We start from the raw sequence: 24,194 nt of genomic DNA, 5'->3' as shown, positions 1-24,194 counted from the left end.
CTGTGCAGACCCGCCTCATCACCAGAGCCCTGGACCTGGCCCACATCACCGGGGGCTAAAGTCGCAGCCCCATACGGCTCAAGTTGTATTCTGGGCTAAGAAACAGACCAGCCAGAGAGCAGAGGGAGGGCCCAGCTCAGGGCCAAGGTCTCTGCACCCACCCTGGGACTACGTGGAAAAGGACTCGGGTTGTGTTTGCTGCAGCAATACCTCCCAGCAGGCTGACAGCAAACCCTCTCCATCCCCGGTGCCAGAAGGTAGTACCTCACACAGTGGCTTGTTTATTAAAATCATGGTTAAAAAACAGGAGTCTCTCTGGCTGATAGGGAGGGGCTGAAGAGCAAGGCCTGCACTCAGGACTTTCTCTCCTTCCTCATCTGTGCTTTCTTTTTCTTGGCCCCAGTCTGGAGGAGGCTCGGGCTCTTGCTGGCCAAAGACAATCTTGCCTTTTTCTGCGGCAGTGCCGAGTGTGGCGACTTGCCTGAGACCCCCTTTTTGGGCAGCTCCTTCTGATGCTGCTTTTCACCAGCAGGCTCTGTAGGGGACACAAAGGTGTCTCCATTCACCTGGGACAGCTTCCGATTTTTCTTCTGTAGCTTTGGGGTCTTGGCAGGGGTGCTGGGGTTTGCGGCAGGGGGCTCTGGGTCCGGACTCTTGATGGCAAGACTGGCAGCAGGAGTCCCATTGACCTGGGCCTGGGCCGCGACCTTAGCTTTCATCCTCTTCTTCCTCTTCTTGCCGGTGCTGGGGGGCTGGTCCCCACTGATGGATGTAGGCTTGGCATTCTCCTCTTGTGTGGTGCCCTCAGACTTGCGTTTCTTGCGCTTCTTGGTCTCTGGCAAGAAACCCTTTTTCTTTCGCTTCATGCTGATGGGGTTCTGCGTGGCACTGGGGACTTCCTTGGCATCCTTCTTCTCTGACTTGGGACGCCTAGGAGAAAGTGAGCAAAGTAAGGCAGTGACCAGCGAGAGCACGAGTGACCTACACTTCTGGTCCCAGGTAACCTCAAACTGCCCAAAGCTCCCATACTGGGGCACGTACATCAGAATGTGGGCAGTGTGAGGGTCTCTCCAGTGCCCCCCAAGGTGTGTGTCCTCCTCCCTGAACCTACTGGACTCCGAGGATCTTCATGGCCTGCCAGTAGAGGTCATAGAGGCGGCTAGACCCGGTTGAGTGCTCTCCTTGCTGCACCCTCTGTTGCAGGTTTGGCTGCTGGCTCTGCAGCACGCTCCGGATACAGGTTAGGTCCACAGTCAGCTTCTGCAGAGGAGTGGGAAAGCTGTGGCTGCAGTGGAGATGGGAAGCAGGGCCTCTTCCCAGCTCTTGGTCCCCAGTCCTCCCACCCTAGCCTAGTTATCGCTGCCTCTCCAGTGACCCCATGTCCCCCTCTGACCCTTGGCTACTGCTTCTGCCTGTAAATCACAGTTCCTTGTACCTTAGGAATGGAAAAAAGAACCCCAGGTGCCATGTTTGTTCCCTCTTCCCAGAGTCAGAAGGCCCAAGCTGATTCCTCACCACCCACTCAGTCCTCCCCCTGGCAGCTCTGGCCCACTCACTTTTGAGAACACCATGCAATGACCTCAGGTGGCTAGAACCTTTCTTCCCATCTCACCCTCCCTGCCACATACTGAATGGATTATTTTTGAAACCCACTGGATTCCAGAACACTCCACTCTCCTGGGTTTTTACTACCACTCCAAGCACTGCTTCTCAGGTCTGCCCGCTGTTCTGCAAGGCCCTGGCCAAGGCCCTGTCTCCTCCCTCTACTACTTCTCAGAAAGCTTGCCCTGCACATGGGTTTTGACCAGTATCTATGCTAAGGACTCCCAAACCTTTCTCTCTGGCCCAGATGGAGGGAACCAGACACTCATCCACAGCTGCCTTCTGGCCCCAATTCTGATGGCTCCCTGCTCCTTCTCTGCAGGCCTGGAAACCTGGCTCCCTCCTAATAGTTGCCAACCAGGAATCTTCTTCACTGTCTCCCATGGTCCTCAGCCCTCCCAGCCCTTTCTCAGATTTCTTACTGGGGTACGACAGCGTGGACACAGGTGTGGCACTCTCCCCTCCCAGGTCAATCTCCTATGTCCGTGGCTCTCTAACCACCCAAATAAAAACAGCCCATATTCCTCCCGTGGCATTCAGAACCTTCCTCATGACTCACCGGCTGGCCCCTACCTTTGCTGAAACTGGTCCCTCTTGCCTAGTGACCTCCTTCTTGAGCCCACGGCTCACCTCATGATTGATAATCCGGAAAAGAGCGTTGAGCAGCTCCAAGGAAGACCGCTCCTTCAGGTGCTCTGACTTGGTCTGCGCCTCACCCAGCGCCCGCAGGTTCTAGGGAGAAGGCAGTCAGGCTGAGCCACTCTGGAGAGCTGCCTGAAGCCATTTCCCATACCAGAGCCCACAGCCCCGAGGGAAGAAACGCTTCCTGGGGCAACCCCAAACCCACCTCCAGGCTTAAGGTCCCAGTAATCCTTGCTCCTTGGCTCCTGACGGTACGGGAGGGAGTTCCGTGGCTCTTACCTCAGTGACCTTTGCCAGGATCTGACCAACCAGCTGCTCCCACTCAGGGTCCTCAAAGCATAGTCTCAGCTCCCGAATGGGCAGGGTCTTCTGCAGCAGCAGGCAGGCCTGGGCCTGGGGTGGGGAAATGTGGTTGCCAGAAGCCTCGCTGTGTGTGGCCAAGGCTTAAGAAACCATAGGGGACCCTAAGGGCTCTCGGAGCCTGCTGAGCATCTACTAAGGCCACGGCAACTTTAGGCTGTGTGTGAGGGTATGCTTGCTGCTCTGGGTCCAACCTGCCTGGGTTGTTACCACAAAAGTTCTGGGCTTAGTAATCATCTACTCCTGTCCCACCTTCTCAAGTAGGCGGGGAAACGAAAGCCTGAAGGGAAAGCAAGGGCTCTTAAATAGACAGAGGTGGCAATCCAGATTGAGACAGTATCTGACTCTTACTTCTCAGTGTTGTTTTCCTCCAGCCTTCCCAGCCCCCTTGTCCCGCTCCTGGCTACTCCCCCGACCCACCCTGGGGCTCACATGTCAGCCCAGACCCTGAGCAGACAGGGGCTTCCTCTGTGCAGGTCAGACTGTGAGTGCTAAGGAGTCAGAGAGCTCAGGCCACATGGGAAGTGGCGGTAGCAGGAGCAAAGCCGCCTACACTCCCGTAACTATACAGTAGGGGATGGGCTGGCCAGGTCAGAGGGGCTGGGCTGGGCTGGGCCTGGCTGGGCCATCCTGTTCCACCCTTACCCTCACCAGGGCAGCACTCCTGGCCCTAACAAATACCCGTCCAAAAATGAGTCAGGTGAGTAACTCAGGCCCTGAGCTAGGATTTGGGAAGGCCCTTACCTGATGGCGGGGCCGCACTTGGCCTGTCACATGCTGAACCACAACGGGGAGCAGGCTCTTACAGAGCACCTAGGGAGGGAATGACAGGGTTGAGATGGGGGACTAGGATGAGCCGGGGCTCCAAGGGGTGGGCCAGCCCCCACACTCACCGGGTGCCGGGAGAAGAGACTGAGGAACATGGGAATGGTGAGTGGGCTATTGCGCTTGGTCAGGAAGGAGCTCAGTGCTGATGAGTAGACTGGGGTCACGAGGCTTAAATCCAAGCAGCTGGTAGCCTGGGCCACCTGAGAGAGAGCTGGTGTGATGCCAGGGAGAAGGGGTCCCTGGTATGGGAACAGAGCCTGGCTGCCTTCAGAAGGTTGAAAGCTGGGTTCTTGGAAGTCATTGCCTCAACTCCCCATCTGTGAAATGAGCGATGGTCCCGGCCTGCTGCCGGCACTTGCTCCTATCTACTGTCTTTCTAGGCCAAGCCTTCCTGGGCCAGGGCCTGCTCACCTTGGGGCCCTTAGGCTTAGTGCTGGTATCAGTGCCTGCTTTCTCCTTCTTCTGGGTCTTACAGATGGAACTGTCAGCAGTGTTGCCCTTCAAGACCCGCAGCAGGTAGAGAGAGGCGTTGAAGTAGTAGAGAGAGATGGAAGAGTCGGCCTGGTGACTAGCCTGCTGCACCAGACGCTCTACCTGGGTGTACAGAGTCTCCACGCAGTTGCCCACATCATGACAATAATGCCGGGAGCGGCACAGGTGATGTCTGTGGGGTAGTAAGGGGCAGAACGGGTTACAACATTCTTTCTACCCTTGCTCCCTGCCGAGCAGAGCCAACCCCAAGAATAGGGGTCCCAAGTTCCATTTCATAGGAAAACAGACAACTAGAGAAGAAACGGGATCTAAGGATGCAGAGGGAGGCCCAAGGCTACCTACAGATTTGCTGAGGACAAGCCAGCGGGGAAACTGGCTCCCTAAACTGAGGCTGCACCATGGTCCACATCTCCTGTCTACATCTGTCTCTTGTGGGACAGTGGCTTTTAAGTCCTTTGTAAAGCAAGACCACGGTCTGTGTGCTCAGAACACTGTGTGGCTCCGCAAGGCTGCGAACAGAGTAGGGATGAAAGGCAGGACACTGAACAAGCCCAACATCACTCAAGCAGGTGATGCGGAGAACTAGCTCAGAAAGTGTGGCCTAGGGCTCACAAGGGAGCAGTGTTGGGGGATGCACTATCTGTCACACCCTCACTAACCTCTCTATGCTATGCACTCTGCATCTCAAGTCCCTAGGCCTTCAATTCCCCCCAGCATCTCTGCACTTCAGAAGGCAGGTCTGTATCTGCCACCTACATCACCCCTCTTGCGGGGCTCCCTGCTCTAGTGCAGCCCATGCTGCTGTCCATTTCCTCAAAGGCAAACCAGCCCCTGGTCATGCTGAGGCCTCTTATGTTCCAGCTGCATCTGACCAGCTTCCTTCTGAACCCTTTCTGCCCTGTGGCCTCTGGGCCCGATGAACTCTATAGCTCCCAGCACTGCTGACATCCTTCCAGGAGGCCTTCTCTGGCACCTTGACACTTGTTTAGTGCTTCCACCACTTTGCACTCCCACTGTCTCCTATTCAACCCCCACCACAGCCCCAGGATGTCACTTCCAAAAGACCAGTCTGGTTTCCCAAAAGCAGTGACCCTGAGGGCAGAGATGGGACTGGGGGCCCCTGAGGATGGCGGGTCTGGTGGAAAGCTGATGCTTGCCAAGTGTCAGAGAACAGATAGATGAATTAAGGGCTGTGTGTATTAGTAAGTGACACATGATTCCGGGGCAGAGCAGTGAGCCTTGAGAGCCAAGTGGGCCAACTCTGGAAACTTGGCTCCTACCTTTCCTACTCGGGAAACTGCAAAGGCCTGGTGTTCCTCCGAGCTCTGGTTTTGGGGCATGTTGGTGGCCCCTTGCTTGCACTCACGTGAAAATGCGGGCGGTCTTGTGCAGGAGGTCCTGTTCCTGCTTGGTGCTGCTGGTGCGCATGCTGCGCCGGATGATGTTCAGCAGCGGCTCGAGAAGCTCCAGGACCAGGGGGTTCTCGGGCTGCTTGGTCACCAGCACCTCGATCAGGTCCAGGACCTGTGACCAGGACAGGTGGGCTCAGCCAGGAGTGGGAGTGCATGCAGAGGAAGGGGAGAGGCAGGTGACTAGACTGGTTCACAGGCTCACCCTGATCTGAAAGTCCCGCCGGAGTGCCTTCTCCTTCTGTATTTTGTTCTTCTCGTCCCTCCGGGCCTGAATGCGTAGCTTCTGCTCAGCAAAGAGACTGGCGAGGTTCTGGTCCAGAGCCATCATGGCCTCATCCCCCACCTCTTCCTCATCATCCTCATTGTCCACTCCACCCTAAGAAACAGATGCCCAGTAAGCGGCCTGGGCTCCCGCAGGCACAAGAAGGCATAGACAGGGACAGGAGCCCCTCCGCAGCTTCTGCTCACCAGTGCCTTCCCTGCCTGCAGCACTGCCATCAGCTGCTCCCGGAAGCCTGGGTCCACATCCCCATCCCGATCTTCCTCGTCACTCTCCTCCTCATTGCTTTCCTCCTCACTCTCAGAGTTTTTGTTGTCCTCACTGTCCGAGGTCTTGTCCTGTGGGTGGCCACGGGTGCCGGGGAGTCGCACCTCCCCATTGCTCACCATGTGTCTGCCCACCCCGCCCTGCCCCTCGATGGCAAGTACCTCCTCATCCTCTAGCTGCTTCTCGGAATCGTCCGTGACCACCACATTGTCATCCTCATCCTGGCTCTGCTCTGGGTTTAGCACCTGCCGGGTATTCACAGATAGCTGACCCTTTACCGTCCTCAGACCACTGGGCCCTCTTGACTGCCTTCCCTGAACATGCCCCTTCCAGTCTTGGTCAAGAGAGAAAAATGGAGCCCAGGAGGAAGGGGCACATCTTCCAATGCCCAGGGCCAGCACCTCCTTGACAGACATGATGAACACTCAGCACACCCTGAACAGGCTTGTACAACAGCAGAGTTTGAGTGAGGCCGCCACCCGCTCTGCAGATTACAGTAAGGACAATGGGCTGATACAATAGTGCTGGTGCAGCCTGGTACTTGGGACAGCCGCATCCCGGGAGCCATTTCCCCAAAGGTCCCAACTTACATCCAGGATTAGCTGCAGGGCACGTGGAGTCAGGTGGGAGCAGATGTGGCTAAACACGCTCCGAGCCACCTGGCGAATCAGGTGGCTAGGCTGGGCCAGGAGGGCCAGGAGGATCTCCACCAGCACCTCCACCCATGGTGGCTCTTGGGGGTCTGCAAGTGGGGAGAGGGCTGAGTCTAGGCAGGGCACAGCTGCCCAAATCTGGGTCCCTACTGTGCCCAGGTCATGCTCTTCTCCTTCCCCTATGCCTTCCCATTCAGGAACAATGACCTACTTACTGGTGGCCTTGGAGCGGGTGCGGCGTGTCTTCTCCCCCAGGCCCTTCTTGATGCAGGTCTGGATGTCACCTAAGAGGTCGCAGCTCTCTGTGGGAGACTATGGGTAGGACAGAAATCAGGAGCCAGGCCCCATTTCTAGCCTTTGTTGAGTTAAAGGAAGGGCTAACCAAGTGGGAGCAGCTGGCATCAGAACCTGCCTTGGCCAGTTACCCACACCATTCAGAATAGAGGACTTCAGCTAGAACCAGGTGATGACCTGACACCTAACATGCAGTCACTGGATTTGAGAGACCTCAGGGAACATGGAGCCCAACTTCATGTTACGGTCATTGGCCTCACAATTCGAAATTTTAGATTTTTCCTCCCACACCTGGCTCAACATTATTACAAATAACTCAAATATCACTAATTTAACTAATTTAAACTGACTTAACCCTTCTTGCTGGATATATGCCCAGACTCCTGCCACCCACCCTCCTTGACCATCCTTGGGGGATGAAGGGGAGGCTCTGAAAACAGTCTCTGTGATTATGGTACTACAAAGGCAGACTTTTCTCTCTTAATACAGAAAGGGGCTTCAATGTTTGGGCTGGAGTGATAGAATAAAGGCCAGAATAAGAGCCCAGAACCCTGGCCGTCTCTGTCCCCAGCTTCCTGGCCGTAGCTGGGCACCTTTTATTCAGTAGTTTGACACACCCTTGGTCCAAGTCAAGCTCAGATATCCCAGGGTCTGGGACAGGCTCAAAACGTGTCCCCAATTACCAGGGCCCCAAGGCATAATGCTAAGGAGCAGAAGGGGCATCATGGCTAACCTTTACCCACACAACTCATTCACGGGCTGGGCCTAGAGTTCCTGGGGCCTGGAACAAGATCCACAACCAAGAGGCCAGAAGGAAGCAATATCTCCTCAGACTACTTAAGACCCAAAGTAGCCTTGTAAGAGCCTCATACGATGTGAGAGGAAAACCTCTGGAGAAATGAGAATGTAGTCAGGAAGAAACCATGAGGGTCAAGAGTTGCTGGCACTAAGCTCCATCCAGGACCAGCTGGCCTAGGATACCTGCCAAGTTCAACTTCCCTGAGCTTTTCCTGGCAAAGCCCTCAAGCCTCTCAAGAGGAAACCTGTCATGCCCCAGACCCCATATCTCTAACTCCTTCCCTTCTAGATGGCCGTACCTTGAAGAGGTGGATGCCCACCAAGAGTAGGAGGTGCTGGAAAGCAGTGGCCTTGGCCTCTGAGGAGCGAGCCTCCAGTTCCTTCAGAGTCTGCAGCATCCTGGGCAAGATGGGTATGCTCTCAGGCCACTGCTGTTAGTGTCAGACACCAGAGTGCCCCACCCATCCCCTGGAAATCCTGACCCTCACCGGTCCCAGGCCTGGCGCTGCTGCGTAGTGAAGGGTGCCAGGGGGGCCACGTTGCGGCTGTGGTTCAACAACATATCTGCAAACTGTACCAGGCGGTAGGTCCACGGCTGTCTGTCCTGGGTCTGCTCCGGTGCCTGCCTAAACTGTGTACTAAGGGTCTGCAGCAGGCTGGGTTGGGGTCAGGGTCAAGGGCTGGGTCAGTGAACATGGCCATCTCAGTGAACATGGCCATCTTCCTCCCGCCCCATGCCCTGACCCACTAGAACTCACCGGGCCTTAAGTTTCTTCCAGCTTAGAACTGGAGAAAGCAAGCATCCTCAAGGCCGCCTTCCCACCCTGCTCACCCACTCTCAGACCTCTCCCACGCTGCCCACGGCCCACCTGAAGAAAGCATTGCTGACCACCTCTCGGGCCCGGCCCTCCATAGGGAAGGAGAACTGCTGCTCCGTTTCTGGGATCTGGGATGTGGGCTTCTTTTTTTCAAAGAATGAGTGAAAGAAACAAAACCTGGGGAGAGTAGAGCAACCCATGTTGCCTAGGTTAGTGCCACCTGTTTTTACCAGCCTCTCCTCAGATGGCACCACTGAAGGACAGGAGGAGAAGGTGGCCACACTTCTTGATGAGAAGTGGACATTTCTCAAATCTTGATCCAGCATCCCTCCCTTGGAACCAGACACAAGGCTGTGTGGCCTCAACCAAATCACACCATCACTTCTACTAACACAGGTGGCTCCTTCTTGGGACTGTACTGAGGGCTGAATAAGCACCTGGCACAGATGAGGCTGGTGTTGAGGCTTCCCTGACACTGTCGGAGGATGTACAGAGGCTGCTTGTGGTGACAGCCTGAGCCTTTGAGGCCTCTTCGGCCCCACATTTCCTGGGTTTGTTCCTTTCACAGACTTCCAAGAAATTTCTCCTAGATCCTCTTCTGCTTAAGGGGCAGGAATGGCTTGCCTGCTTCCCATAGACAACTTGACCCCAAGGTTTCTGGCTCCAGGGAGACCCAAACTAGGACTAGGCAAGAGGTCAACTCTTTGGCAGCCCCACCCACAGGGAGTTGAGGTTTGAGCATGTCTCACACCTGGCCACTTCTTCAATCAAGGCCTCCTCCTTCTCCAAGTGCAAGCTGTCTACGATGCTGACCATGCGGAGAATGATCCACTTCCGCAGCCGGTACACAGCACGCTCAGGCCTGGAAAGCAGAAGCCAGGTTACAAGAGCCATTTAGAGATGGCAAAAATGGTACTCCTTTAACTCACTTTGGAGACTGGAATACCGAGATCTCTACCCACTGAACACCAGCATGTGAACACACGGGAGGAAACTGAGCCTTCTTTGAGAGCTAAGGCTCACCTCCTCCCCCTTTCCGCCCTTCCATGGAACCGTGATACTGGTCTTTGGGCTCAGCAGGCCCAGGAAGCCAACTCCTGAGCCCTAGGCCCCTCCTCACCCCCAATCCCTGGGCCCACTCACCCATGGAGTGAAGCATCCTGGGCTTTCTTCTGGTTGCTGGTGCTGAAGTCCACCAAGGAGTCCAGGTCAGGCTGGAGAAACATGTCCCGCAGCCAGGCCACGTAGCCCTTGAGGGCAGAGGCACTTAGGGACCGCACGACCCGCCAGAAAGTAGGCACGACTGGGAGGCCCTGGTTGGTGACGGACGTGAAGGCTACTACCACAGCCAACTGTCGCTCAGGGTCATCCCGGCAGCCTTCTAGGAAGGTTCCCACATACTCATTCATCTCTGGAGCAAACTTGAACTGGTTTGGGAACTGCAAGAGTCAGGCACAGCATTGTCCAACATTCCTGCCAGCCTTTTACCCATCAGGGTAAACCAAAGCCCAGGAAGCCTCCTTCCTTTCTAACAGCCAGGCTGAGTTGCCCTATCTCCCTAATGCTTCTTTCTGCCTGGCATAAAGGCCTCTCTGACCTCACCTCCGACCCCAGAAGGCCCCTCCCTCCCACCTCTCACTAGATCAGGGCAGGCTGTTTCCTGGGCTCGAGGCAGGGCAGAATAGTGGTTCAGAGTCCAGACTGGGCCATCAAACTGACCTGGGTTCAACTCCTACTTCTGTAAACTCCTAGCTGTGAGACTTAAAACCTAATCCCTCTTGTATGCTTCCTGTGTGCTGGGCACCACGCAACATGTCTTTGTGTAGCAGCTTGTTTCACCTTTATAACGACCCTTTGCAGTAGGCCTCCTTTTATCATTTTATAGAAGTGAGGCACAAAGAAGCTTAGAAGTCATTCCAAACGGTACATCTGGGATGCGGACCCAGTCAGCCTGGCCTTGCAGCCACGCTCTTCACCACTGCTCTCTACTTTGTGACTTGTCCCTCGCCCAGAACTCTAATAGGAACGCGGCTCTCCAAAGCTGCTCGTAAAGGGGAAACGAGCTGGGGAGAGGAACAAGCTCAGGAGCATGTCCTGTGCAGTGGGCACTGCTTTAGGTGCCTGGTGGGTATTAACTGGATATCTTCATAACTCTGAGGAAGCACTGCTCCTCTTGTCTCACAAGGAAGGGAAGCAAACTACACAAGGTCATAAAGCTAATGAGCAGTGGAGCCAGGACTGGGACCTGGTAGTCTGGTCCATGCTCTTATCACCACATGACAGACATTCTTGTCGAGTGCTTAGCTTAGTGTAGGATGCATGGACAGTGCTCAGAACAACACTGATGATGAAGACTACTCTCCTTATTGTAACACAAAGGTGGATGGAGGTCTGGATAGACCACAGGCTGTTCATGTCTCTGGTGAGGGGCCTGAGAGCAGATGGGCTGACCTTGTCAAAACTCCATTCAGAGGGAAAGAAGGGGCAGGGGGCTCAGATAGCTCACTTTACCCAAAGGCAAGGGACACCCAGGTCCCAGGCCCCTCCCAACAACAGCTGTGCTTGCCCATCCCAGGTAGGACCAGAGACAGGAAGACCCAACACTGGACCAAAGAGTAGCCCTCTTTTCCAGAAGTTGGCGGATTCCTGAGGCAGCCCATACCCCTTGGCAGGAAGCAGCCCCATTGCCTGGCCCTTTCTGGCAGTGTTGGGCTGTGTGGGTGGCACCCACCTTAGCAGTAACCATGTGCTCCCCGTAATGTCTAATGACGTCTCCTCGCATCACCAGCTGCAGCTGCTCCTTGGACAGCAGGGGCAGGGCAGCACCCAGCAGGCGGAAACACAGGTAGCTAAGTGGGTACATGATAAAATCTGGTCAGAGCCCTCAGTTCCCCTGGGTGGATCTTGAGACCGCTGGTCCATCACTGCTTAACAGAGAAGGAGGGGTGGAGAGCGGACAAGCACATCACATACCTGGCTGGCCAGAACTGCTTCTTCAGTAGCCCTTGTTCCACGACTTCCTTCCAGAACCGTGGGAACTTGTCCTCCTGAAGTGCCAGGCGGAGCAGGTCCAAAGCCACGGCAGGCAGCTTGCGTTCCTTCTTCACGGAGGTGGCAGCCATCTTTAGCACAGTCACCAATCTGTGGAGGGCAGAGGGGATGACTCAGGGGGCACCCACTGAACAGATAAGGACCGGTGTTCCCAGAGCAGCAGGGACATCCCCAGGCCATACCACATACCTATAGATAGCCAAATGCAGCCCCTTGGCCCCAGGGAGTCCACCCATCCACCTCCCTCACACCTGGGGATATTCTCATCCGAGAATAGGTTGACTGATCCCATCAGCTTCTCGAGCTTCGTGGGCACCTTCTGCTGGGCCAAGAGGAAGAGCTCCAGGTGCTCGGGCGAGCCAAGTACTGAATTCAAGTCAGCCTTGAGGACCTTTGGCAGGACCTCCTGCAATGTGGCCTCCGGGACCTGGGTGTGGAGACAGGTTGAGGGAGGGTGGCTCCCCCACAGCATCCTTTGAAGTGAGCTCCCAAGAGGTCCCTGGCACAGTGCCAGTCTGAGGTGGGAGAGCCACAACCCACTTTGTTAGGCATCAGAATCATCAGAGGGCATTTGTTAAAAAGCTTAAATTCCCAAGTTCCAGGAAGCTGGGTTTTTAAACAAGCACCCCACTGATGCTAATTGGCCAAGTGCCACTGTTTTAATTATTCTTCTTTTGGGTTTTTCAGGACTAGCCCGTTTCTTATACAAGAAGCACCAAGTGGAGAGCTAGGGTTCAAATTCAGGTCCTTCTGGCTCTGTGGCCAGGGCTGTGCAGAAAGCTGGGGCCCATGACACTGTTGTCCCTGCCTTTTCCTCAGCAGCAAAGGGTTCCAGGTACTAGCCTACTTCCATTCCCAAGTAGGGTAGTGGGGGTCCCTAAGGGGTCAACTCTGCTCAATACAATAGCAAACATGTTAATATACTTGCCACATGCCAGGGGCTGTTCTAGAATTGCACTGTCCAATATGGCACCCACTGGCCATATGTGGCTACTGAGCACTTGAAATGTGCTAATCTGAATGAAGATTTGCTGTAAGTGTAAAACACATACTGGCTTTCGGAGGCTTAATATGACAAGAAAAACGTAAACTATTTCTACAGCTTTTTATACCACTGCATGTTGAAATAATACTTTAAATCATTTCGACAACCTAACAGATATACTGGTTAAGTTAAATGTTACTAAACTATAAATGTTTCTTTTTACCTTTCCAACAGTTACTAAAAAGTTGTCAAATCACACACTTGTTTTTCTATGGGGCAGTGCTGCTTTAGAACTTTTCCATGTATTAACTTGTGTCTTCTCCACGTCTGTAATGAGCAGCACTACCCTAGGGCCCAAAGCCAGTAAGCCTGTACCTCAGAGAGGATATCCACCAGGGCCTTCTGGGGCTGCTCCTGCAAGTGGTTGTAGTGCTGGGCTAGGGCTTGCAGCAGCTTCACTGACTTCATCAGTGCTTCTGAGTCCTGGTACCCACAAAGAGGGAGAGGGTATAAGTAGGACATGCCACTGTCCCCCGCCACTCCCAAGCCAGTCCACATACCTCCTGTGCCCCCAAAGCTCTTACCTTCACCAGCCTGCCTGACTGAAAGAGGGCTAGCACCCCAAACAGGTTTGCAAAGAGAGCAGGTCTCATCATTGCCTAGAAAAGGATTCCAGGAGCCGGTGAACTGGTGAATTCTCCAAGGGCCCAAGAATTCCCCACCCTAGGGCTGCTGACCTCCTTGGGGCCACTAACTCTCACCTTTTTAACTTTCTGCAGATCGTGTTTCTCCTGTATCTGCTGCAGGATGCTGCACAAGGGGATGTCTTCAAAAGACTGTAACAACTGCCAGGAGTCATGACAGGAGGGAGAGGGGGGCTCAGGCAAGTGGCCCAGCCACATCCCAAAAGACCTCAACCTCCTCCAACATCTCCCTTCAGCTTCTGCCCAGAAGCCTTAGGCCCCTGCTCTCACCCCAAGAATGCCTTTGAAGCTGCTCACTGCCCTCTGAGAAGTGCTAATGATGGAACATGCTGCTCAGGTGGAGCTGAATCTTGTCTCTGCCCCCTGCCTAGCTGAGCTACAGCAAGTACCTCCTTTGGCCCCTAGATTGCTCAGCTGAGATTCCTGGACACTATCCCCATAGCCTGCTCTGAGCTCCCCCTAGGCTGATCTTAAAGGACTGATCTTTATTGCCCTTCCAGTTGTCTAATTTCCTCAGAGGTGGCTGATAAATGGCTGAGTGCCCCTTGGAAACCGAGGGTCCTGAACCTTGCAGAGGAAAGGAGATCCACTCCAAAGCTTACTACCCTCAGTAAATGTACCTCAGAAGCCAGTCAACCCATGCATCAAAAAGAAAACTGCTCAACTTTCCATTCCACCTGCTGGGGGTTCTCTGTAGACAGGCCTTGCTCACTTTCTCCACTTCCACTAGGGTCACCTCCAGTCAGCTCAGATGCCACCCTCCCACTCCCAACTTCTCCCTCGGACTACTGACTCCTCTTTCTGCAGCTGAGACATTTGCCCTCCTCATTCCCCACCGTTTTGAGCGTGGCTAGGCTCGTTCCAGGAGTGACCGTCTCACCTGGGCCAGGGCTAGACTGTAGCAGGGCCGAGCGGTTTCTCGCCCTACCCCGAGCCCAGTGATTAGGCGCTTCAGGGCGTACTTCATTTCGGACCCCTGTGGAACCAAGCACATTTCCGGGTCGACCAGCGGCAAGAATCCCACCGCACTCGCCCACTCTCGTCCCTCGGACCGCGTTCACCTGGGCATCCAGGTTCGCGACCACGTGTCCCCAGTCCCAATTCCTGGTGCCCGCCGCCACATCTTTGCTGAGACCTACACAGACCCTGCCCCAGGCATCGCCACCCTACCACTGGTCTTGTGCGCAGATATTCCAGCAGCTTCTCCGTGGCCTCAAGACGCGTCTCCTGTTCCGGCTTCGCAATGTCCCAGAAGAAGTCCAAGAACTCGCGACTGTGCTTCAGCAGGCCATGACGGTCGGCAGGCCGAACGCTGCTTTTCGTTCCCTCTCCCAGAGACATAGGCTCACCGACGTCCTGACTTTCCATCTCCGCCATGCTCTTGGAACACGTGGGCTCTGAAGACAGCCTCTTCCGGGTCAGGTCGCAGCGCAAGCGCGCTGAATTGGGTTGGCTGCGGGGCGGAGCCTCAGCGGGGCGGAGCCGGGAGAGGCCGCGAGGGGTGGGCGAGGGGTGGGCATGGGGGCGTGGCGGGGGCGTGGCGGGGGCGGCCTGGCTCTTCTGCTTTCTCTCGGAGATCTAGAGTTTGGATTTTATTTCTAATGTGATGGGGTCATTGAAAGGTTTTATGGAGGGGCAAGCCTTGATTCTATTTACATTTTTAAAGGATTATTTTGCAGCTGTGTGCGGAGGATGGATTGTAAGAGTGCAGAGGTAGAAGCAGGAGGAACACTTAGAGACAGTGGTGGATTGGACCAGGGTACTATGAGAACAGGTCAGAGTCCAGCTAATTCGAAGCTGGTAGCGGATGATGGATGTGGAGGGAGTAAATAAGAGAGAGATGCCAGATTTGAGGCTAAAGTAAGCGGGTGGATTGTGGTCCAATTAACTGAGCTGAGGAAGAATTTTCTTTACTGGAGGAGAAGATGAAGGTGGTGGGATCAAGAGTTCTATTAAATCAGAGATACCTTTTACAATATGTGTGTGGGGGGATGCTATTGGTCACCCCTGCTTGTTGACCTGAGAAGCTGTCTCTGGAAGGTTGTAGTCCAGAGAGGCCCCAGCCTTAGGGGAGTTGGGGAGGTCAGAGGCAAATCTGGCCTTTAATTTCTAGAGACTCAGCTCTAACTGCTTTTGTACCCAAGCCCCTGAGGCACTTCCTACTGACACACTTAACCATTTCCTTGCTCTGCTCTCTGTTTTAGAAAGTGAGATTAAGAGGTTTACCTTGTATACATGGTGCCCTAGGAGGGAGGTAGGCAGAGCAGGGAGGAACCAAAAGACACATGCCCAGGCTCTGTCTCTCTGGAGGAGAGTTTCCTGTGCTGCCTATCAGGGAAGCCTTGACACCAGGTGCCTCAAAGACTTATGGGAAATTAACCAAGCAGGAGGAATGGGACATGGCGTCTGGGAGACTTGATCTTTATTTTGTTTCCAGCCTCGTTGAGGGAGATCAGAAGAAGGGGGCCTGAAGGGGAGGACAGAGATGCCAGTAGTACCCCAGGCTCTGCTTGACCTGCCCAGGGGTCCCGGAGCCTAGGCAGGGGTTTGGCATTCTTCCACCTTTACTTCCCAGAGCTGGATCTGAACTCAGGGCTTGCCCCAAGCCCTGGTACTCTTTTCTGATTATCCTTAGTTTCCTTAACTGAGAAGAGCCAATCCAAGTCACTGACCAAGCCGGAGTTTGAGGGCCAGCAGTGAGCACATAGTTGATATACACTTTTTATGCCCTTCACTGCTGCTGGGCCCTCTCCGCCCTTGCCTGGGCCAACTCTTGTCCCTGCCCACTCAGAACCCCTGAAAGGGGCAGCAGCCATTGGGGATACTGGAGACATGGGCATGCTCTGCATGGGCTGCCACCTGGAGCACAGTCTCTTGGCCACAAGTGCCAGGGCTCTCTGTTGATCCTTGCTGGGCCTGGTTCTGGTTTTGGTGCTGGGTCTGAGTTTGGGGCCCAGCTAGGTGGCTGAGCAGGGCGTGAGTTGTGACTCTGGCCACTGCAGGGGTCCCTGAAGCCACCAGCCCCAACACATCGGCCTCTGTGTCATCTGGGCTACCACGAAGGATGAGGGGGCAGGACCAGGTACTAATTGCAGACTTGGCTACCAGGTTGCTGAGTAGAATCCCAGTGCTTGGGGACAGGTGTCGAGAGCCGAAGGAGCTGTTGAGTGAGGAGGTGAGAAGGAGCACAGAGCCGCTGCTGTCCACGGTGGCCAGGACACTGCTCACAGGGGTCACAGTAACTTGTAGGGGTGGTGGGCACGGGTCAGAGTGGGGCCCACTGGACCGTAGGGCTGCCTCCAGCAGTGCCAGCAGTTCTGGGCCAGCTGAGGGGCTAGGGGTGGTGAACAGGATGCCCTGGGCCAAAGGTAGCTGCAGTGCTGGCTCCAAAGTAGGCATGGGCTCAACTGAGGGTCCCTCGAGCCCCAGGTCTCTGGCTAGCAAACTCAGTAGGGCATCCCCAGCAAGGTTTGGGGTCGGGGCAAGTGCTGCCTTGTGTAGCACATCTGCCAGTTTTGGATTGGTGGCTCGGGCCCCAAGGCCCAGGGGGGTCCCATCAGTGTGGCAAAGTAGTGGACAGAGTCCCTTTGTGCCTTGGGTTGCCAGAGCTTTGGCCAAGGGTGTGTCCACCAGGAAGCCCTCTTGAGCCAGGGTGGTGGGGCCCACCAGCAGACGCGGCCAGGGCAGGCGGCCGAAGTGTGTGTGCAGCAAGCGCAGGGTGGGTAGAGCTGAGGGCAGCCCAAGGCCAGGGGCCAAAGTCTGGGCTGGGCCTGACGTCAGGGCAGTTGAAATGCCTGAGGAGCTATTGTGGAAGAGGCCCCAGAACATGGCACCTGAGGGAGATAAAGGGGTCATACAAGGGTCAGGGCACTGACTAGGGTCAGGGTCACTCAGTAGCCCCAGGTGAAGGACCACTGATTTAGCCTGGGGTCAAGAGTTACTGACTAAGCCTGGAGACTGACCTGGGGTCAAGATTACAGGGACCTGGGATCAAGGGTCAGAGCGTAGGGTTGGGGCTACTGCTCAAGTCTTAGGTCGTGCTCACAAACCAGCCTTGGGGGCAGAGCCACTGACCCTAGGCCACTGACTGCCTAGGGTCCAGGTCACCAATCACACCCAGGGTTAGGGTCACTGTCTGGGGTTGTGGGTCACTGACCTAGACCTGTGGCATGAGGATGCACCACTGCCAGACACAAAGCGGCTCCAACTCCGGCATCCACAACATTGCCCCCGGCGACAAGCAGCTCTTGGCCCAGGTGGGAGCACATGGCTGCAGCAAGGAAGGGACTATTATGTGGAGGGGCCTGGAACCAGTGACCCCATACCCTCCCTTCTCCTGAGCTGCTCCCATCACTGACCTGCAGGGCTGATGATGGCACCGTGGTGGTATACGCCGGGGTGGTGGGAGTGCCCATGGGGTGGAGGGGCCACAGAGCCCACGGTTTCCGTAGAGCTACCCCTGGTGTAGAGTTGCCATGTGGCCAGGGAGAAGCTAACAGCCAATAGCAGCAGGGTGGCGACTAGTTGGGCCCAGGCCCCGGGCCGAGCACCAGCATCTTTTCTGCAGATAGTGGTATCTTGAGCCAGGGCCGGCAGATAGACACCCAAGAGCCCCAGGAAAACCCAGGGAATATTTCCCCAAAGGTTGATCTTGCTCGCAAGAGGAGTAAAAGTTTGCCAAGGAAAAAGGCCTCCTGGAAGATAGCGCAGTGTGGACAGAGACATGAAGACTAGGGAAACTGAGGACAGTTAGGGATAGGGACAAAGTCTCTGGAAAGAAGGTTGGAGAGGCAGGATTGAGCCAGTTGGTAGGCAGGCCCGACAAGGTCTTGGCAGGCTTGAGAAGCAGGGCTCAGCCAGGTGTAGTCAGGCCCCAACCAGCTCAGCAGGTGCCTCCTGCCCAAAGGGATGGGGGCTGGGAACCTTTGACAGAGCAGCTGGCAGGGCTGGTTTGGTACAAATTTTCCTTCAGACACACAGACCTTGGATTGACTGGTTCAGGCCAGGTCTGGGGCTGCAGCCCCAGTTCCCCCTATTTAACCAGAAAGTTCCCAGAGCTGAGCCAAGCTCAGGATTGTCTGGCCCCCCTTAGGTGCCCCAGAGAGAGGGACTTACCAGCCTCAGGCCTGAGTTGCTGGGTGCCCAGATCCCTCCCTGACTCACCCAGAAGAGTCCTGGGGCCTCCAGGGGTCATGAATAAGTGGCTCTGAAATCTCCCCTTCTTCCTCAGACTCCAAGCTCTGCTCCGAGAGCAGCAGCTTCTGGTAGAGCACGGGGCCTGCTGTGGCTTCCATAGCCCTGTGGTGCCCTCCTGCCTGCCAACCTTCCCAGCTGAGTCTCAGGAGGCCCTGCCTGAGCCAGGGCGGTGGAGACAGCCTTGGGGAGGGGTGGTGTGGAATCTGAAACAGGTTTGGGCAGGTCATGGGGCCAGGGAGGTTCCAAGTGAACCTGCCCCATTAGGGCCCAGAGCCCAGGGGTTCTCATGGCAGGGAATTCAGCTCAGGGAGGTAGGAAGAGCCCAGCCTACAACCTACAGTCGTAGGTCCTGAGACCCAGGATGCTTGCTGGCTCCCTTTCTTTAGAGGATGCAGACCCTGGAGCTCCTGGCCTGATCAGGACACTAATCTAGGGAAAGTGGAGCTTGGGTTGGAACTACGGTTACATTGTTGCTTGGATCAGGGCTCAGCATGTGATGTGGAGGTGTCTGGTCTCTTGGAGTAAAAGCTCAGCCTGAGGCCCCTCCAGGGGTCTGGATTTATCTGGGGAGCATCTAGTGACGAAGACGCATCGAGTGGCTCTTATCCAGCAGGTGGCACCACAGACCTCTCAGGGAGCCACTGCCTGGAAACCATGAGTTTCCAAATTCCTTCCCTCTCTAGGATTCACAAGGACCTGTTCTGTGGCAAAATCGTAGGACAAATTATGGACTCTGGTCTCATTCTTTCTCTAATTATCTTTCTGCTGACTACTATGACTACTTCAGACCTTCTCCCACTCCCCTCCCCTGAACTCTCTGACTTGTATACTGAGTGGACAACCTTGCCTCCTCTATCACATGGACAAATCAAGGCTGATGCAAGGAGCTCCCCATATCCACCCCCAACTACAAACCCATGTTCCACATTGCTCTGTCTTTCCCATCTGGTGCAATAGCAAAGCCACTGCCTGCCTGTGGTTCTGGCCAACGCCTCCCGCCTTTTGCCTCTGGACTTCACTATCTCACTGACTCCTTCTTTCTGTAGCTTCACATCTTCTCTACTGCTTTCTTCTCAGTCATTAAACATGGTCCAGTCCTTATAAATTCCTCTCTTAAGTTTGTGCCTAACAGACTTCCTAGAACAGGGGTCCCCAACCCCGGGCCAAGGATCAGTACCGATACCAGTCCGTGGCCTGTTAGGAACCAGGCCACACAGCACGCGGAGAGCTGCGGGCACGTGAGCGAAGCTTCGTCTGTATTTGCAGCTGCTCCCCAGCACTAGCATCACTGCCCCAGCTCCACCTCAGATCATTAGACATTAGATTCTCATAGGAGCACCAGCCCCTGGTGCCGAAAAGGTTGGAGACCGCTGTCCTAGAATGCTCTATCAGCACTAATCGGAACAGTTCCAAATTGGAAAATGCCCACACACCCATTATCAGTAGAGTGAGTAGTGCAATCACACAGTAGAATACTCTGCAGCGGTGAGAGTAAGAGATATACAATTGTACGCCATAACATAGATAGAGCTTACAAACACACTGATAGATGACAAAAGCCAGGCACCAAAGAGTACATATTTTTGCTTCTATTTATATAAAGTACAAGAACTGGTAAAACTAGTCTCTGCCATAAGAAGTCAGAAGGTGGTGGGAGCGGGCATGAGAAGGCTTCTGGATGCTGACAATGTTCTGTTTCTTAATCCTGTGTTGGTAACGAGTGTGCTGATTGTGAAAATGTATTCAGCTGTACATTTATGATGTGTGCACTTTTCTATAGGTGTATGGTATTTCAATAAAAAACTTTAAAAAAAGCTTAAGTATTTTCTATATTAGAACAACCATCACAAAAATCATTTTTAAATCTCACTTGGCTCTCCAGCCACTTCCCTTTCTCTTGGCCTCTTCACAAGCAGCTAGAGTGGTGGTTCTCTGACTTTAGTGTGCATTGGAATCACCTAGAGAGCTTGTTAAATAAGGTTGCCAGGCTCCATTCCCAGAGAGTCTGAATTTGTAGGTTTGGGGTAGGGACCAGGAATTTGCTTTTCTAGCTCCCAGGTGCCACTGCTGCCACCAGTCTTGGAACCACACTTTGAGTAGTATCGATCTACAATAATTGTTGTCTATACCTGCTGTCTCCACTTTCTTGTTTCCTGTTTTTCCCCATCGCCAAACCCCCAGAGAAACCCTTGGTTTCCAGATTTTCTGATTCTGTGGACCAAAAACAAAAACAAACAAACAAACAAACAAACAAACAAACAAACAAACCAAATGGAGATACCAGCATAGGTTGCCACCTTTTATTTTGCCAAGGGTTGGGGGTTGCAATTACCATCTCCTCTCATTTCATACAAATGATTTGATTTCAGTTCCTGTGAACACAATGTGGGAAGGTTATAGTCTCAGGATGAAGGCCAGACCTTCCTTCCTGAGCAAAGGCAGTTGGGCTTTTTGTGTTTGAGCTGCTCCTGTCTCCTGCCTCTTTCTCAGCCTGGCTTCTGGGCTCGGAGTGCTGGCTCCCTTTGTCCAGCAGACGTGATTCTTTGTCCCCTGTCCAGCCGACATCCTTCTGATGTTAGTGTGCCCCAACAAGCTCTTTGGGACCAAGATTTCCACCGATGGGGTCATGGAGGCCTCTCCTCTGTGGTTCTTCTCACTCCTGCAGCTCTGGGCCTGGATGGCACTGCCTGTACACCCCAAAAGATGCCTGTTAGCTCAGCTCCAATTAGACACCAGACAGGCTCTGGGATGAATGGTGGTCAGGCCAAGGTGGCTGCAAGGGCAGATGGAGGCAGACATTTCAGCAGGAGTTGGGAATGGCATTTGCTTCAGGACACCTGAGTCTGGTTTAGTATCTGCTGCTGACTCGTTTTGTGTCTGCAGGCAAGTCGTTTAACCTCTGGGAGTCTTGATTCCAATTCTGTAAAAAGTGTAGAACAATATCTATCCTTTTAGGGTTATTTTGAGGATTCAACAAGAAAATACATTTAAAGCATTTAGGCCACTGCCTGGTACAGAGTGGACACCTCCAAAATACATGAGTTCCATGCTCTCTGTTGTATGAGCCTCAATATCACAATGCTAAAATGATATGGATAATCCCCACCCCCGCAAACACACACATGCACACACACACTCACAGGGTGGCTCTAAGTCTAAAGTGTAGGACTATAGATTCATCCATTCCCTCATTTCATTATTTATTTATTCTCTTATCCTAATGGTCCTGCACATTAGATTCACCTGGTGAGCTTTAACAATCCTATTACCCACACAGGTCAATTAAATAATTAAATCAGAGTCTTTAGGTTGGAGATCCATTGGTATTTTTCTTAATTCTTCCCAGCTGTTTTCAATGTGCAGCCAAGGCCGAGAACCACTTCCTTATCTAACCCCTGCCCAGTAATTTCTGCAGCTGGAATCACTACCGGTGATTAAAAAAAAAAATACCACTGTGCTGCCCGCCTTCAGTCACACAGCAATGGTGTCAGTATCTCTGGAAGAGATTCAGCCATTGCAACAGTTTTTAAAGCTACCCAGGTGATTCCAATCTGTAGCCAGGTTTGAGAATTGCTGCTTATACTAATACCCTCACAGGTGCATTTATCTGTATTAGAATGAGTATTTACTATTTGCTAGGGCAATTGTGCATTCAGGAAAGAGAAATAGCCATATGTTTTAGGGATTATTGGATGCTAGCTCTAAGCAAATAATTTCTGAATGCCACTGTGGTCCACTAGTTAGAATGGGGACTTACAATAGTTAGGTGACAAAGGGAAATTTGTAGGTCTGGTGGAATTCCCCACACATCCTATGGCTACTTCCACGCTTTCTGACTATGCAGTTGGAATAAATATACTCTGTGACTCAAAATCTTTACGTTGTTTCTCAGATTCATAGAGTAAGAGACTTTACTGTGTCAAGAGCTAAGTGAATGCCTCTGGAGTATCTGCTCTATAAGCAGAATAGTAAACCAAAATCAATACTGCATTGTTGGAGGAATTACAAAGATGAATGCTACCATTAAAGACTTGAAAGATGAAGGGGTACTGAATCCTATCATATTTCAACTTACTTTAGGGCTTTGCATAATGCAGAAGACAGATGGATCTTGGAAAATTAAAGTAGAGATACAGTTGACCCTTGACCAATGCAGGGGTTTGGAGTGCCAACCCCACCACTCCTGCATAGTCAAAAATCTACATAGAACTTAAGTCGGCCCTCTGAATATGCAGATTCCCAACCACTGATCGAAAATACAGTTAAAAATAATACAGTTTAAAAATCTGCATGTAAGTGGACCCATGCAGTTCAAACTCATGTTGTTCAAGGGTCAACCATAGTAATAAGAGGTAAGTTGAATTGCAGCTGCTAAATGCTTTATTCTCTGTCTCAACAAGCAGAGAATCCAGAAGTCATTTGTTTTTACCTGGTAAGGATAGCAATACACCTTCATAATCTTGCCTCAGAGTTATGGCAACACGGCATCTAATGTTCAGTGTCAGGGGTACACGCTGTGGCATTTGGTGCCCAGATGAAGCAGAAACAACTGTGCCTTCCCAACATTTCCACAGCATGATTTTGAGCATCAGTGCTGGCTGCATAGCCCTTGAGCCAGTTCTCAAATAACCCACCACCATCTGCCTTCTGGGTCACATACCTTTCATAAATTTATCTTATATTTAACTCAGGCAGAAATGTGGCTTTTGCCTACAACTAACACGGACGCATGCACATATATCTAGGAGGCCCTAGAGGGCAGCAGACAGCATATGTGCTTGAAATGGTGCTAGGTAGGAGCACTTTGACACTGGCTCAAAGGCCTTAGAAACCTAGAGGACAAGGGGGACGTATGTACTCTCCTGATCCTGCTGGCTCCCAGGCAGAGTGTGTTTTAGACCTAGACTTAGAATGGGAGGAGGGGTTTCACCTCCAGTAAGAGATCATTGGTCAATTTCTCTCCTGAGTATTTCTAAAGCAGAAGACCTGAATCAGGAAGCACTTCTGGTGTCCCTTTCTTGGCATCATCTAGTTCTTTATGCACCGCTCTTATCTTTTGTCAAAAGTGTTCCAGTTGCCCTTGGACACCAGTCATATCCTCCTGCTGAGAGCCTTATTTATCTTAGACATTACTGACCATAGTGGGTTTGCCAGGTTTTCAGCTATTTACTCTCTATTTTCTTTCCTAATTGCATCCAGATTTTCTACTGGGGAATTATTCCTCTTGCCCTGCCCCCCTGTTGTGTAGAGTCCTGGTGAGTGGCAAGATTTGGGGGCTGATCAAGAAAAAAACACATGACCACAAGGTGGCAGTAGCGTGCAGTGAGCTGTCTTTGGGCGGTACTTGGACCGGGCTGCATGGAAGGGACATCCCCATAGCAGAGGACCTTCTTGGAATAGTGAGGCCAGCCACCACCTGGAAGGGAAATGGGCAAGGGACCTCTTGGAGGAGAAAAGACTCCTCTATCTTTCATGGGTTTACATGTCTAGGTGAGGAGGGAAGTCTCTCGGTCAGAAAACTCTTGAAGGGCAGCAGTGGCTTGGGGTTTGTCTTACCTGTGGCCAGCAGATGTTGGGTGCAGTTTTGCCAGGTATGCAAAGCAGGCGGGCACTAAGTGGCTAAAAATATGCTTGGGCTGTATTGATCTTTTAGAGTAGATTTTGTCAACCAGGTCATTTCTGAACTGAAGAACATGGAAAATGATTGAGTGACAATTTTCCCAATTCTTCCAAAAGCCTTTGTCTTTTCTCTTTCTTCCTGCCTGGAATCAGACTCTAGACCTAGACCATGGAGCTGGAGGATCCTACACCA

At 53.1% G+C, this 24,194-nt stretch overlaps 2 protein-coding genes across 5 annotated transcripts; both read right to left on the bottom strand.

Moving 5' to 3' along the window:
• Positions 1-253: 253 nt before the first annotated feature.
• Positions 254-14,615, bottom strand: MYBBP1A (MYB binding protein 1a). Of its 4 annotated transcripts, none has more exons than XM_023530450.1 (26): positions 14,357-14,614; positions 14,067-14,162; positions 13,244-13,327; positions 13,067-13,141; positions 12,858-12,965; positions 11,749-11,924; positions 11,420-11,587; positions 11,178-11,295; positions 9,590-9,885; positions 9,198-9,308; positions 8,498-8,623; positions 8,117-8,284; positions 7,928-8,027; positions 6,752-6,848; positions 6,474-6,625; positions 6,045-6,128; positions 5,805-5,954; positions 5,539-5,712; positions 5,291-5,448; positions 3,844-4,096; positions 3,498-3,632; positions 3,349-3,417; positions 2,524-2,637; positions 2,176-2,334; positions 1,112-1,260; positions 254-930 (listed from the first exon to the last, which is right to left on the bottom strand). In XM_023530450.1, exons 1-26 carry the CDS (start codon positions 14,561-14,563, stop codon positions 354-356), a joined length of 4,104 nt encoding a protein of 1,367 aa, XP_023386218.1. In that variant the 5' UTR covers positions 14,564-14,614; the 3' UTR covers positions 254-353. The 4 variants fall into 4 exon arrangements, with proteins under 4 accessions (XP_023386218.1, XP_023386217.1, XP_011358085.1 ...); XM_011359784.2 differs by having other exon boundaries at positions 354-930; positions 2,233-2,334; positions 14,357-14,563; XM_023530449.1 differs by having other exon boundaries at positions 5,805-6,128; positions 14,357-14,615.
• Positions 14,616-15,659: 1,044 nt separating this feature from the next.
• Positions 15,660-20,143, bottom strand: GGT6 (gamma-glutamyltransferase 6). Its single transcript, XM_011359782.2, has 4 exons — positions 18,350-20,143; positions 17,545-17,747; positions 17,343-17,456; positions 15,660-17,019 (listed from the first exon to the last, which is right to left on the bottom strand). The coding sequence occupies exons 1-4, from the start codon at positions 18,607-18,609 to the stop codon at positions 15,974-15,976; spliced, it is 1,623 nt and encodes a 540-aa protein (XP_011358084.2). The 5' UTR covers positions 18,610-20,143; the 3' UTR covers positions 15,660-15,973.
• Positions 20,144-24,194: the final 4,051 nt, after the last annotated feature.

The sequence above is a fragment of the Pteropus vampyrus genome, unplaced genomic scaffold (genome assembly GCF_000151845.1).
Source record: "Pteropus vampyrus isolate Shadow unplaced genomic scaffold, Pvam_2.0 Scaffold50, whole genome shotgun sequence".
Taxonomy (NCBI): domain Eukaryota; kingdom Metazoa; phylum Chordata; class Mammalia; order Chiroptera; family Pteropodidae; genus Pteropus; species Pteropus vampyrus.
Note: the sequence above shows the minus strand (reverse complement) of the source record. Positions and strands in the feature narration are given on the sequence as shown.

Excerpts from the sequence above, each read along its gene's own strand:
- MYBBP1A (XM_023530449.1), bottom strand. The coding sequence starts at position 14,563 with ATGGCGGAGATGGAAAGTCAGGACGTCGGTGAGCCTATGTCTCTGGGA. Across the intron at positions 13,328-14,066 it reads ACAGTCTAGCCCTGGCCCAG|TTGTTACAGTCTTTTGAAGA; the intron begins GTGAGACGGTCA and ends GACTCCTGGCAG. Across the intron at positions 3,633-3,843 it reads CTAAGCCTAAGGGCCCCAAG|GTGGCCCAGGCTACCAGCTG; the intron begins GTGAGCAGGCCC and ends GCTCTCTCTCAG.
- GGT6 (XM_011359782.2), bottom strand. The coding sequence starts at position 18,609 with ATGACCTGCCCAAACCTGTTTCAGATTCCACACCACCCCTCCCCAAGG. Across the intron at positions 17,748-18,349 it reads AGGCCCCAGGACTCTTCTGG|AAAAGATGCTGGTGCTCGGC; the intron begins GTGAGTCAGGGA and ends CACTATCTGCAG. Across the intron at positions 17,457-17,544 it reads TGCCATCATCAGCCCTGCAG|CCATGTGCTCCCACCTGGGC; the intron begins GTCAGTGATGGG and ends TCCTTGCTGCAG.